Here is a 13,992-nt window from a genome sequence, read left to right as displayed (position 1 = left end):
AAAGCTTAGAAAACAAGACCCTGACAGCCATGTCACCCCAGCCCCAGGGTCAAGCAGGCCCCTGCCCAGACCTCGGGCGACCCCAGGCACCTCCAGTCTCAACCCGCTCCACTGGGCCCCTGGCTCAGTGTTTTCAATCACACTGCACTGAGACTGTCCTTCTGCTTACTAACACCATGGACACTTTTCAGTAGGCACAGTCCCCTGTACACTATGACTCCTGAGTCGACATCCTCACATGGTCCACATGAGGTGACTTCAAAGCTGTTACCCCGCAAGCTCTTGAATCAAGCTCTTGAATCAGTTCATCTGGGGAAGCAGTAACAGACACATCCTTCTTTTGATACATTCTTGAGAAGTCTGACAGGTCCAGGAACCTCCCAGGAGCAGATATGCCAGGCCCCTGAGTCGTCTCTGGCGTGGGGCTGGCTTCAGCGTCCTGGGGGCGCTAAGACTAAGCTCCACATTCCACAGTCCTCTGAGGGAGGGGAAGGAGGACCGTCAGAGCAGGGTCTGCCCACGCTGAGGGCGGCCATCAGCCTCGGGTGCACACGCAGGTGCAGGGCCAAGGGCTGAGACTCCTCCGGGGACCATCCGAATGCCCGAGCGCCAGCCTCAGACTCTCCCCGCAGATCAGTCCAGATGGAGAGATTCACTGCAATCTGGAAGACGGGCAGCCGGGTGGTGTGGGAAGGGGTGTCCAACAAAGCCAGTTAAAGAGGGGGCCTCAACAACATGAACGCAACTCATGCAGACTACAGGGGGCAGGGCCCCGCCCTGCTCAGGGTCCTGCAGGCCACTGGGGGAAAGGCCTGCGCAGCTGGCTGGAGGGTCCCCTCCAGGATTCCGCTTGCTGTGAACACTCCTGGTTCCCTGAACAAATTCCACCTGGGAGTGTGTCCCATTCTCAGAGGGAAAGCAGGTTCCCATCGCAGGCTGCCAAGTCACAGATCATGATGGGGGGACAAGCGCCAGGATCTCTTTCCCACCTCAGGACAGACCAATCAAATAGTAAATGACATTTTATTTCATGTACAAGACTTTGAGGCATAAAGGTGGTGTTTAGAAAACATCACACAGGTGAGGAGCACCAAGGACACAGCCGCTGTGTGCTCTGGCTGGGGGCAGTGAGCATGCGGTCCCCGGAGTGGCTGTCTGGCTTGAAAAGAGCATCTCTCTGTCTCCCTCTGGCTCGAGACTGTTTCCCCTGGTACCAGGAGCCACGCCAGGTGTCACCAGAGCCAAGCGCGCACCCTGCAAACATAACACTGCATGGAATATGGTTCCCTTTAACATCTCAGCAGCAGGCGCTCGGTGAGGAGAGGGGACGTGGGGGAGGGGGCGTCTGGTGGTGTGACCACCGGAGGGGTTGGTAGGCAGCAGAAGGATGTCCTCCCTCCCACTCTATAGGCTGGAGAGTTAAGCATCGCAAGTCCCCACGCTTGACAAATGCAAAGTTCAATCTGCGAATCCTGACTTTCTCCTCCTGACCCACAAATCTGCACAGTTCGTGGGGTGTGTCCGCCCCACCCTTCCCCACCCCCAGGGTTGATTGTGATTCGTAATTCCCAGGTGTAGAGGTGGGTTGTGGGTGCAGCTCTGAGCCCAGGAGGCGCAAGGAGGTCCAGGCAGGTCCTCGGGTGCCAGGTCAACGGGGGGGTTCTCAGGAGCTGGGAGCTATAGCAGCTTCACATAATTCTGTGGAATCAGCCCCCTCTTGCCATTCAGAGTCCCTTCCAGCCAGCCGGGTTCCCTCGAGGTTTGCACTGAAAAGGAAGAGAAATCACTTTTCACCAAAATGCCTCCAAGTTCATGCCTCCTAGTATCCGCTGTGCTGCTGTGTCTCATCCAGGGGGTGGCCAGTGAGTGGAGCCTGGGGCCCACTCCTGGGATGTCCCGTCACAAAGGCTGCGCCAGGGCCACTGACAGGCTCTGTCTCTGTGTACTGGCCACCACAGTCCTCACCTGTCTTCCTACAGCTCCCTCCTAACTAGTCTCCCAGTTTCCAGTCTGGCCTCTTCCGTTGCGCATAGAATTGCTCAGTGAACTTTCTAGAATACAGAGCTGATCACATTATTCTCCTGCCTCCATTCCCCCAGAAGATAAGTGAACATGCAGGCTGGGGTGGCATGCCAGCTTCAAGTCAAAACCAAGCGTCTTATTGTTCTGGGGCACAGGCACCTGGGCACCTGGCCCCACCCACCTCTCCGGAAGCCTGCCCCTCCACTCATGCACCATCCACATCAGTCACAGAGAACCGCCCAGAGAAAGCCCAGCTGGGATCCCCAGCCTTCCCATGTGCAGTGCTTCCACCTGGATTGACTTTTCCTCCCTTCTTCACCAGGTTAAGAAACCAACTGGCTGCTTCCTTCTCTGGACAGTCTTCCTCAATCCCTGCAGCACTCTCATGCCTCACGGGTATTGTCTGGGAACTGGTCTGACCCCCATATTGGACAGGGAGCTCCTGAAGACAGACCTAGGCCTTACACACCTGGGCACAGTACCTGGCACACTGTAGGTCTCCATAAATGCCCACGATGGAGCCTTAAGAGAATGGCCACCCACTGAACAGCAAAGGACGCGGGTGCAAGCACACATCATGAGGGTTTGAAATCCAATACAAGGCCGGACTCGGTGGCTCAGCCTGTAATCCCAGCACTTTGGGAGGCCGAGGCAAGTGGAGTGCCTGAGCCCAGGGGTTTGAGACCCACCTGGGCAACTTGGCGAGACCTCATCTCTACAATAAAATCAAAAAAATTTAGCTGGGTGTGGTAGCGCATGCCTGTAGTTCCAGCTACGTGGAAGGCTGAGGCGGAAGGATCGCCAGAGCCCAGCAGGGCAAGGCTGCGGTGGCTGAGAGCATGCCACTGCACTCCAGTCTGGGCGACAGAGTAAGATTCCAACAACAACAACAAAAAAATCCAATATAGAAGCATTCTGGAACCCCCCGCTGTGAACAGGCCCCAGCTCTGACCCCAGCCACGGTGGGGAGCAGGAGTGTCATTCGCGCATGTAAAGGGCTTCGGAGGGGTGCTGTGGGCTACCTGGCCGAGGGACTCAGCTTCGGATCCTAATCCATGAGAACAAGTTCATGTCCGAAACCAAGCACACGCACACACGCACATAACATACACGAGTTCCATGAAGCAATACTTACCCTCACTACGTGCAATGCCTTCTTTCTATATTTTGTTTTGTTTTGGAGTTGAAGTCTCACTCTGTTGCCCAGGCTATAGAGCACAACCATGGCTCATCATAGCCTTCAATGCCTGAGCTCAGGCGATCCTTCCACCTCAGCCTCCCGAGTAGCAGGGACTACAGGCATGCACCACCATGCCTGGTTAATTTTTTTTTTAATTATTTTTTGTAGAGACACAGTCTCACTATGCAGCCCAGGCTAGTCTTGAACTCCTGGGTTCAAGCAATCCTCCCACCTTGGCCTCCCAAAGTGCTGGGATTACAGACGTGAGCCACTGTGCCCGACCAGCCTTGTTTTCTATTATTTATTAATAGAAGAATAATAAAGGGGGCATGTGTAGCTAAGTAGTTATTATTTTTTGAATGCTGACTGCAATCCAGCACATTGAGTTCATGGTCCACGGATGTGTAGCACCCTCCCCAACCCTCACAGTTTGGATGACTCTGACAATCAAATTCTTTTTTATTTTTTGGAGACAGGAGTTCGCTGTGTCACCCAGGCTGGAGTGCCGTGGTGCGCTTGTAGCTCACTGCAGCCTTGACTTCTTGGCTCAAGTGCTGACAACCCAGTTCTCACTTTCCTCTTCACCAGATCGCCATTTGCTCATCCCGTCCTGGGTTGAAATAAGTATACATCCTGGCTGACTGCATTGCCTTGGCCTTCTGTTGTCTTGATGCCTAGAGTGCCCACTCGACCCTTGGATACCAGCTTCAGCGTCCCCTCCCTCCGTGACTCCTCCCAACGCTCCAGACCATGCTGGGGCCCCCAGCTGTATACCCCACACATTCCATGATTCAGAGGGATTGAGACTCTTTCTTCCGTTCTAGGCTCTAACATGGATGACACGAGACCTGGTGTCCCCCAGTGCCTGGCACAATGTTGGATGCACAATTACATAATGAATGAGGAAACGAATCCAAGGGTGCTTTCAAAGTGACCAGGTAGCAAGTCACACACTCAATGACCTCTGCCCTGACATCGCTACTCTCATCAGGATTTTCAAAGGCTTCTCACTTCCTCCAGATGCCCAGGCTGGCAATGCCACCAGTGTGCAGCCAATGCCATCAGTATGTGGCCAATGCTACCAGCATGCAGCCAATGCCACCAGTGTGCTGCTGCCATCAGGGAAAGAGCTTGGATTTTATGCAAAAGGTGCCCCTGGGGTTGTAGTCAAGTGAGCGCTTCAGTGGAAAGGGGCCAGGGCTGGTGTCAGGGGCCTGAAGGAGACTCCTGGCTAGCTGGGTGCACCCAGGAAGTGACTGGACCCCCAATCCTCACTCCGTCTCTTCCCCTGCACCCACAGGGATGCCAGCACTTAGCTTGTAGGACCTGCGGTGGAATCAATAAAACAGTCTAATCTGCACATGCATGCTACTTCTCCTATACACACACCCCTGCACACAGTGATTAGGCATTAACAGAAGACAGGCCAAACAGAAAAAGACAACAAGTGTCTTCCCACAAGGCTGAGAGTGAAAGGAGGCGGAAATGGGGAACCCAACGCTAGGCCGGGAATCCTGCCCCACCCCCACCAACAGACTAGAAACACCTGTCACATCCCCACTCACCACCTCCTCAACCCTCACCTCCCTGGAAGGCAGGAGCCAGGAAGGCGAAAAATGTTACTGCCTTAGGGAGGGAACCAGGGAGGCTCCTAGAATACCCAAGAGCCTGGAAGAGTCCGGAGCAGCAATAGCTAGGTGTCCCTGGGCACAGAAAAGATGGCTGGAAAGTTGCACGTGAGGCCAAGAGGGTCTCCTCCCTCTCTGAAGATCTGGCCATCCTGGTCGTGTCGAGGCCTGCCGACCACGCTCCTCTCTGTACTTTGTTGACCAAACTACTCCTCCCCAGAGAGCTGTCTGCATGGATGGCGGGGTTTACTTTTCTGTGTTTGTGGGTGTAGGACATGGCAGGCTCGGTGCCTGGCATTTCCCACACGTCCTCCGCTGTGCTTGCCTCCTTCGGCCTCAGAACCCTTGCCAGCCTCATGCTGGAAGACCACGGCATGCGCCAAGACAGGTGTGAGCGAGGACCTTAACTAGCACCAAAGAGTGAAGACCCATTCCAGCTAATAGAAACACTAGACACAACAGATATTTAAATTACTAAAGCATCGTCACAATACAATGAATACCAGGAACCCACGGGCAACTTCAGGACTGCCACAGGACGACGAGGGAGGTTGGTCCTAGGCTCTGTCTAGCTCCCTCCTGAGTTGAGCAGTAGCTTTAAAGTTGTGTTTCTCATGATCTTACCTCAGCTATGGTTAAAATAAGGTTTAATCCCACAAGTACATATCCCCAATGCTATCCTGTTGCATAAATCTCCTACTTATACAGAAATATCCCTTTTCTGAGCTTAACCAGAATCTCGTATCTAGTCGTCTCGTAGGTATTTTTTTACTTAGCGCTTTTTCTAAGATTTCCCCATGTAAGGAATGTACTGAGGACTCCAAGTTGTTGGGTTGTGTGCTCTATACACGATCCACTTTCCAAGATAATGCCAAATTGTCTTCCAATGATTACTCTGTGTCTGTCGGAAACCTTTAAAGTGTAATCACAAGGGACTTTCAGGGATTAACCTGGGCCACACCTGCTCCCTCAGCAATGAAGAGATTCTGTCTACACGTGAAAGCCACCAACGTGCCTGGGCCATGCAGAAAAGCAGCTCTATGATGCTCCTGCCCCAGTGACCCCTCCATCCTGCCAGGCAGCCCTAGGGAGGGCAACCACCCCCATCAGACTGCAGGGTCCAGCAGCTGCAGTGACACTTGTCTGGAAAGAGAGGAGGACTGACTGATCACCTGCAAAATGCATTTCTGAGGTTCCCAGCTGCAGAGAGAAGGGAAGGGTCCCTTTGGCAGTCACAGGAACATCCACTGCTCTGACACTTTATAAACAGGGCCCACCCGAGGGAACGTGGGAGGCATTTCCCAAAAGCAATGGCCAGGCATTGGTGTGTCCACTATAGAAACACAGCTTCAGGGTCAGGTGTGGTGGCTCACATCTGTAATTCCAGCACTTTAGGAGGCTGAGATGGGAGGATCATTTCAGCCCACGAATTTGAGACCAGCCTGGACAACACAGTGAAACCTCGTCTCTACAAAAAAAAAAAAAAAAAAAAAGGTAAAAAAATTAGCTGGGCATGGTGGCATGTTCCTGTAGTCCCAACTATTCAGGAGTCGGAGGTGGGAGGATCACCTGAGCTTAGCAGGTCAAGGCTGTAGTGAGCTGTGATTGTGCCACTGCACTCCAGCCTGGGAGACAGAGGGAGGGGAGGAAGAGGGGAGAGAGGGAGAGAAAGGAAGAGGGAGGGAGGGAGGGAAACAAATCTTCAGCCTAGAATCTGAACTCGTAACTTAGGTCCAGGCCCACTCAGTAAGAGCAAAAATCAAGGACCATCATGGAGCCACGTCATCACTAAAGTCCCTATATCTTCCACACTCTGGTTTAGGATTTCTCACTGCTGTGTATATTCCAAACCACATAACCCTGGCAATGCAGCCCAGGGGTCACGCTGACCTCGATTTTGTTTTCTCCAAAGCCCACTGAATGCCTTAAAGCGATTTCCTTTGTTGCCTGCATGAGGTACAAAATGGCATTGCACTGCAAGAACACCTGTGGATGCTGGAAGATTCCAAATGGATAAGTGAGCACAGGAAAAAAACGTCTTGGGACATTGCACACTGCCGGTCTATAGAACAGGAGTGGTTCCTGGCAACTCTCCTGTGGCTGAGTTGTAAATAGTGGCCACTTGGAGCACTGCCTGGCTCCACAGAAGCTGTGGTCGGATGGTCTGCCAGTCAGTCTTGCTAAACGTCAGTTGTCAGAAGGAAAGACCCCACAGTCGTTTGAGGGAGGGCTTCACTGAACGCGTTCTGGGTTGACACATATTCTTAACCAGCTGAGCGATCAACTATGCACAGAAGATGAGGATGCAAACACACACACCCCAAAAAAACTCTGTGTGGGACCTTTGACTCACTGTGCCCTTTAAGAACTGCCCCTTGTAAGCAGAGTCTAATGGGGCTGACGCTGAACGCCCTCCACTATGCATATCTGCATGCCACAGAAGACTCAGGGAAGCACCTACAAGATGCATGGCTCACCCAAAATGAGACACTTACATACCTGGGTGGGGAGAGGGAAGGAGAGTGTCAACTCATCAACAAGGCATTGTTCGAGGGGCCAGCCTTGGGGGATGGGCTGAGGAACGGCTGACACACTCTGGGTGCCCCAGTTAGCCAAGTCCAGAAAGAGCTGGACACCGGCACTACAGAATACAGAGCCTGAGGGAGACACGGCGTGGCTCAAAATGCAGCCACTTCTGTGGCCCACCATGATGCACCCAGAATGGCACCGCGGTCAGCAACAGATGTCTGTGACCTATCTTCTAGTAGTCCCAAATGCTGTGTTGACCCAACATCCATCGTGTGGACGTCACCAAGGATGAGGATGAATAATCCGATGCATAGCGTACTTAAAGAAGCTGCCCAGGACCACACAGAAAGTCGAAAAGCCAAGGTCTGATCTCAAAGTAACCGCAGAACTACATAGTTACCTGCTGTCAATGGCTTTCCTCTTCCAGAAACACCCTGAAATACTGTATTTGTGTGTTTATGTAACTAAAAGGACATGTCCATGTATATGGTACACATGTACACCCCCTTTTTAGGAAGACTTCTGCAAGTCACTTAGGGACTTTAAAGCTGGACGACTTAAGTCTCGTGGGTTAAACACCTACCAACCTGTCTCCTTTTATTCAAGGTGGCAGATCTGCATTTCGTTTAGGTACTGACTTTCATGACATGGCAGAGGAGGTATGCTATGCCCAGCGTGGCTCTGATGGGTCTGAGTCTTTGTCAGCGATGGGGTTTGGGATAAGCATATGACCCAGCTCTAGCTACTGGGACATGGGGTGGGGGGGAACTAAACTAGGAAGGAAATTCTGGAAAACATTTTTCATTCTTAAAGAAACACGAGGATGAGTGTGGCCATCCTGTATGGGGCTTGTGGCAGCCATACTGCTCCCCATCAGGGAAAACCAGCCAGAGGCCCAAGTCTGCAAGCTGAGAATGGTTTGACAGAGAGACAGAAATGCTTTGGTCTTTGATGACTTTTTTGGAGAATATGAATTAATAAACCCTGAAGCTCCCTACTTCCAGACTTACTGCTGTGTAAGATAACCCATTTTTACTGAGACAGGGTCTCACTATGTTGCTCAGGCTGGCCTTCAACTCCTGGTTCAAGAGGTCCTCCCACCTTAGCCTCCTGAGTAGCTTGGATTCCAAGTGCTTTCCACTATACCTGGCTTTAGCTAATCCATTTTCAAGATTAACATAGACAGTTGTGTCCGTTTTTGTTACTTGCAGCCTAAAGCATCCTCACAGAAACACCTTCTACCAAGCTAACTATCTCACAAACCATGTTGCCGTAAGGGTCTTCAGAGGTTTCTGAACAAACACAATCATACAAAATGCAAATTCACCATTATTTCTCAGATGGATGAGTTTCAATACTACCATCTCCGCTTTCCCTTTGGCCATATGGTATGTCAGTATGTGTCAGGCCCAGGGCAGGGCAGCTCTTTTACCAAACTGCCCTGGAAAATTTGTATGTGTGTATGTTATGGTGATAGAGGAATTATCTTACTTCTACTCAAGAGCAAGATTTCTCCACAGAGTATAATTCTGTTGTATGTGGGTTTTTGTTGTTGTTGTTTGTTTTCTGACACTACCAGGAGTCTCTGGCTCTCGAGAGTACGTAGCACACACATATAGAAATCTATTCTAAATGAGGCAACTTGCTTTCTAAAAAACAATCGTCAGCAAATGCTGCATTACTGACAATACACCACTGTGCCTCATGTTGATATATTCCATATATTCCAAACATTCTGGCTGATCAACCATTCCATTCCAAGCATCTAAGGTTCCCACTGCTTCCCCAGAACTCTTCTGGGAAGCTCCACCCACACACGACATCACCGTTTCCACAGCAACCAATGAATTTCATAATGAGCAGGACTGGAGAGGGAAGGAATCAAGAGCAGGGGAAAAAATACACTGAACCACAGGAGAACTTTCTGAAATATTAAACCAAGCACAGCTCATAAATACTTGTGTATGAACATCAGATACTCTGAAAGCTACACCCTTATTTCAATATGCAAAGTCATTAACCAATACCTGGAGACTCACGCACTGTTCAGATTAGCAAAAATATAAAGTACAAAAATGGAAAGGGAACCAGAAATCAAAATTTGTTGAGCACGATATTCTTTGACAACTCAGATCTGCCCAACCTGCAGCATTTAGGAGGCTTGCATGAGGAGTCTGGAAGAACAAGGAAAACAAAGGATGCAAATCAGAAATATTTCTCAACTTCAAGTCTTCTTTCCTCAGGAGAAAGTGACCTGAACGAAGACCCGCAAGAGTGAGAAGGCTTGGAGAACAAGCAAGAGGAAAGCAAGTCCGGACACGGTGGCTCAAGTCTGTAATCCCAGCACTGTGGGAGCCCACGACGGGAGGACTGCTTGAGACCAGCCTGGGCAACATAGCGAGACATCAGTTCTACAAAACATTCAAAAAGTAGCTGGCCATGGTGGTGAGGCTGAGGCAGGAGGATCATCTGAGCCCAGGAGGCTGAAGCTGCAGTGAGCTGTGACCATGCCACTGTGCTCCAGCCTGGGTGACAGAGGGAGATCCTGCCTATAAAATAATACATTTTTTTAAAAAAGAGGAAAGCAGAGCCATGGTCCAGCCATCAGCAGACAGTCCCTGGGGTTCAGGATCCGGGAGCCAAATGCTCCTGTCCAAGGCGCCAAGGGAGAGATGAGCCTGCCCGACAATAGCACAATCGGTGACTGCCCCATCCCTCTGTGTTGTAGAGATTCTGGAATGGCAGAATGTATCCTACCACAGAGCTCCCCCAACACTTACCATCCTCAAAAATGGCTCCTATTTCAAAGGACAGTTCCGAGCTGTGTTCTGCTTCACACGGATACACTGCTCGGGCCTTCCGGTTAACGACGCTGGAAGGGAAAGGGAGAGGTACGCACGAGAATGTGAAAAAGCGGAAGAGAAACACCTTGCCATCCCCCCGCCCCCATTTCCCAAATCCTGTGTATGTCACCAGTGGGGCAGCTCCTCCCAGAAAAGAAATGAGCAGGGAAGTGAACATCAGGCTGAGCCCCAGTGCTCGATGTTTAGGTCAATGTTGGGTTTCAAGTTCACACCTTTCCGCAGGAGCCTCTCGGAGAAGCTGGCTGTCAGTCAATTCACCTCTTTCTACTCCCTGCCCGGCAGGATACCCTCTCCCACCGCTCACGATCATCAGAACCACAGGCATGTTTCCTTCCAAGCGCTTCCGTATGTCTGGTAGGAAAGCCACCAGCATCTGGAGATACAGGGCCAGCTGGGGGCCAGGGAAGCAGGGAAACACCAAATGGGCTCAGCAATAAACCACTGACCCAACTCTATCTGGAAGGTATTCCTCAGCCCCTCCAGGGGCTTGTTGATCTTACTTGGGTCTTCTATAGTTATTTATTTATTTTTCTATTTGTTTGTCTGGAGTCAAAGTCTCACTCTGTCGCCCAGGCTGCAGGGCAGTGGCACAATCATGGCTCACGGCAGTCTCGATCTCCTGGGCTCAGGCAATTCTTCTGCCTCAGCCTCCTGAGTAGCTGGGACAACAGACATGCAACACCACGGGCAGTTAATTTTTTTATTTTTATTTTTTAGAGAAGAGGTCTAGCTATGTTGCCCAGGCTGGTCTTGAACTCCTAGGCTCAAACAATCCTTCCACCTCAGCCTCTCACAGTGCTGGAATTAAAGGTGTTTGCCACTGCACTTGGCCATGGTCTTGTATATTCAGACCCCCATCCTTCCACCCCTAGAAAAGCCACCAGAATCAGCTTATCTTCATCTATAGAAACATCATCTGTGTCCCTGAGGGAAAAGAACACGTCGGGGAAGGATGGAGACCATGCTTTTAGGCAGATCCAATCAGAGCAGAAGGAAATGCGCTGCCCCCCCCCCCCAGGGTAGCAGAAGTCACTCATAGAAAGAAACATCTCAGCCACGAACGGGTGGAAGGACTTGGCTAAAGGCTGGGACCTCTGTCCTCTACAGAACTGGCCACCAATAGCCATGGAAGTTAATGCTTCCAGTGCCAGGATGCCTTCCTTTGAAACAAATCATGTACTTTCTATGCATATACACAAAGTTCTCCCCAAATAAATCATTTCCTAACTGTACAACTAGCACCAAAAAGACAGAGTAGGTTCAAGCAGGTCTCATGTAAGGCAAATGTCTCCAAAGGACATGCTATTGAACTGAATGAGGCCCAGCCCCGATACAAGGTTGTAAATGTGACCCACAGCTGGGCTCGGTGGCTCAGCCTGTAATCCCACGATTTGGGAGGCTGAGGTGAGTGGATTGCCTAAGCCCGCGGGTTCAAAACCCGCCTGGGCAACTTGGCAAGCCCTCATCTCTACAATAAATCGAAAAATCAGCCGGGCGTGGTAGCGCATGCCTGTAATTCCGGCTACTCAGGAGGCTGAGGTGGAAGGATAGCCAGAGCCCAGCAGGTTGAGGCTGCGGTGGCTGGAAGCGACAACCGCACTCCAGTCTGGGTAACAGAGTGAGACTCTGACTCAAAAAATAAACAAATAAATAAATAAAAATAGATGCGACCCATAGAGTCCAAGACGCCAGGGGAACCTGAGCAGAACACATGAACCCACTTGGGTGCATCAAGCCTCCCTGCGTGCCGGGCTCCACGTTCCACATCAGACTCCAAGCCACATACCTTTCGAGTGGCTTGTCCGCTATGGTGGCTGGAGGAGAGGCGAGGAAAGGAGGTGACCTGGGTGAAGGAGGTGTCACGGCTGGGTTGGAGCTTGGCGTGGTTGGAGACTGTGGGTTAAGCCACTGGACTGTAGATGGGCGGTTCTGGCTTGGACTAAGGGCAAAAGTTTAAAAGACAGGATTAATAAGAGGTCATCGGACACCAAGTGCACAATATCCCAAACTCAAATGGCAAAGATGCTGACTCCCTTCTCCCTCCAGCACTGTAGGGACAAAGTCCTCTCTACTTCCTCCCAGGCTATATCCCAAAACTAGAGGCATCTTACTGTACTTCTCCAGGTTTATGGAGAAGATCCCATCTTGCCCATATGTGTTCACTAATTAGACAACCAGATCTAACTGCTCAAAAAAGTGGCTGGGATTTTTAAAGTATTCATTTTATCTGCTTATAAGAAAAGTCACAGCTGGCTCACACCTGTAATCCCAGCAACCTGAGAGACCGCAGCAGGAGGACTGCGTGATCCCAGGAGTTTGAGACCAGCCTGGGCAACACAGTGAGGCCTCGACTCTACAAAAAATTAGCCAGGCCTGGTGGTGCATGCCTGTAGCCCCAGCTACTTGGGAGGCTGAGGCAGAAGGATCGCTAGAGCCCAAGAGTTGGAAGTTGTGGTGAGCTGTGATTGTGCCACTGCACTCCAGCCTGGGTGACAGAGTAAGACCTCAACAACAAAAAAAAAGAAAACCGAAAAACAAGTCACAAAAATCTGGAATCAAGCACATGAACTGTAGTTGTAAAAGATCACCACTTGGCCTTAAAACACTTAAAGCTCTTCTACCTGGTCATATGCAGCAACTCAGAAAAAAAATTGTCACTGGGATTCAGGCTTCCTTTACGGAAGGCCAAACACTGGAGTTTCAAGGGAGAAACCAACGAACAGCAAAAATCTTTGGTGACCTGAACATTCCATAATAGTTCCATTTTTTTTTTTAAGTTAATGTAAAGAGATCAGTAAACTGACTTCTAGAGAGGCCTCTGAACACGAAGAGTTCAGTGAATATGTGATGAGCTGAATTATTCTTCAGTTGTCTCAGAACCAAAGCCTTGTAACTATGGTGTAGATGAAGTTCCCTTTAAAAGCACAGTGCTAGCCGGGCTCGGTGGCTCAGCCTGTAATCCCGCGCCTTTGGGAGGCTGAGGTGAGTGAATTGCCTGAGCCTGCGGGATCGAGACCCGCCTGGGTAACTTGGCGAGACCTCATCTCTACAATAAATCAAAAAATCAGCCGGGCGTGGTAGCGCACACCTGTAGTTCTGGCTACTTGGAAGGCTGAGGCGGAAGGATCGCTGGCACCCAGCAGGTCGAGGCTGCGGTGGCCGGGAGCAGCCACTGCACTCCAGTCTGGGCGACTGAGTGAGACTCCAACTCAAAAAAAAAAATAATAATAATAAAATAAAATAAAAGCACAGTGCTTAGAAAGATGCTAAAGTATTTCACTTTTTTTGTGGCTATTGTGAATGGGATTGTGCTACACTGTTGGTGGGAGTATAAACTAGTACAGCCTCTGTGGAAAACAGTGTGGTGATTCCTAAAAGATCTAAAAATTGACCTCCCGTACAACCCCGCAACCCCCCTACTGGGAATATACCCGGAGGAACTCAAATCTCTCTATAAAAAAGATGCCTGCACATGTATGTTCATTGCAGTATTATTCACAATAGCAAGAACATGGAGCCAACTGTGCTGCCCGTCAAAAGAGGTCTGGATAAAAAATGTGGTACGTATACATGATGGAATATTACACAGCCATAAAGAAAGACAAAGTTAGGAACTTTGCAGCAACTTGGGTGGAATTAGAGGCTGTAATACTGAGTGATCTATCACAGAAACAAAGATTGGAGTATCACATATTCTCACTCATAAGTGGACCTTGAACAACTATCGTAATACTATAAGAAAGGGATTGGCAGTAGTGGGAAACTGCCA

General features: G+C 50.3%; 1 protein-coding gene across 3 annotated transcripts in view; it reads right to left on the bottom strand.

Moving 5' to 3' along the window:
* Positions 1 to 1,004: 1,004 nt before the first annotated feature.
* The window catches only part of ARHGAP10 (Rho GTPase activating protein 10), a 345,093-nt gene continuing 332,105 nt past the window's right edge, over positions 1,005 to 13,992 (bottom strand). The window contains exons 21-23 of one of the 3 annotated variants that reach the window (XM_008065053.2): positions 12,010 to 12,162; positions 10,140 to 10,231; positions 1,005 to 1,766 (exon numbers count right to left, since the gene is read on the bottom strand). In XM_008065053.2, coding sequence (XP_008063244.1) covers positions 1,678 to 1,766; positions 10,140 to 10,231; positions 12,010 to 12,162 — 334 coding nt within the window. In that variant the 3' untranslated portion in view covers positions 1,005 to 1,677. The remainder of the gene's footprint in view (positions 1,767 to 10,139; positions 10,232 to 12,009; positions 12,163 to 13,992) is intronic. The other 2 variants (XM_008065054.2, XM_008065055.2) reach the window with 2 other exon arrangements.

Source organism: Carlito syrichta, unplaced genomic scaffold, assembly GCF_000164805.1.
Source record: "Carlito syrichta isolate Samal-C Ts95f unplaced genomic scaffold, Tarsius_syrichta-2.0.1 Scaffold308142, whole genome shotgun sequence".
In the NCBI taxonomy this organism is placed as follows: Eukaryota; Metazoa; Chordata; class Mammalia; order Primates; family Tarsiidae; genus Carlito; species Carlito syrichta.
The sequence above is the reverse complement of the archived record's forward strand: the minus strand, read 5'-3'. Positions and strand labels throughout refer to the sequence as shown.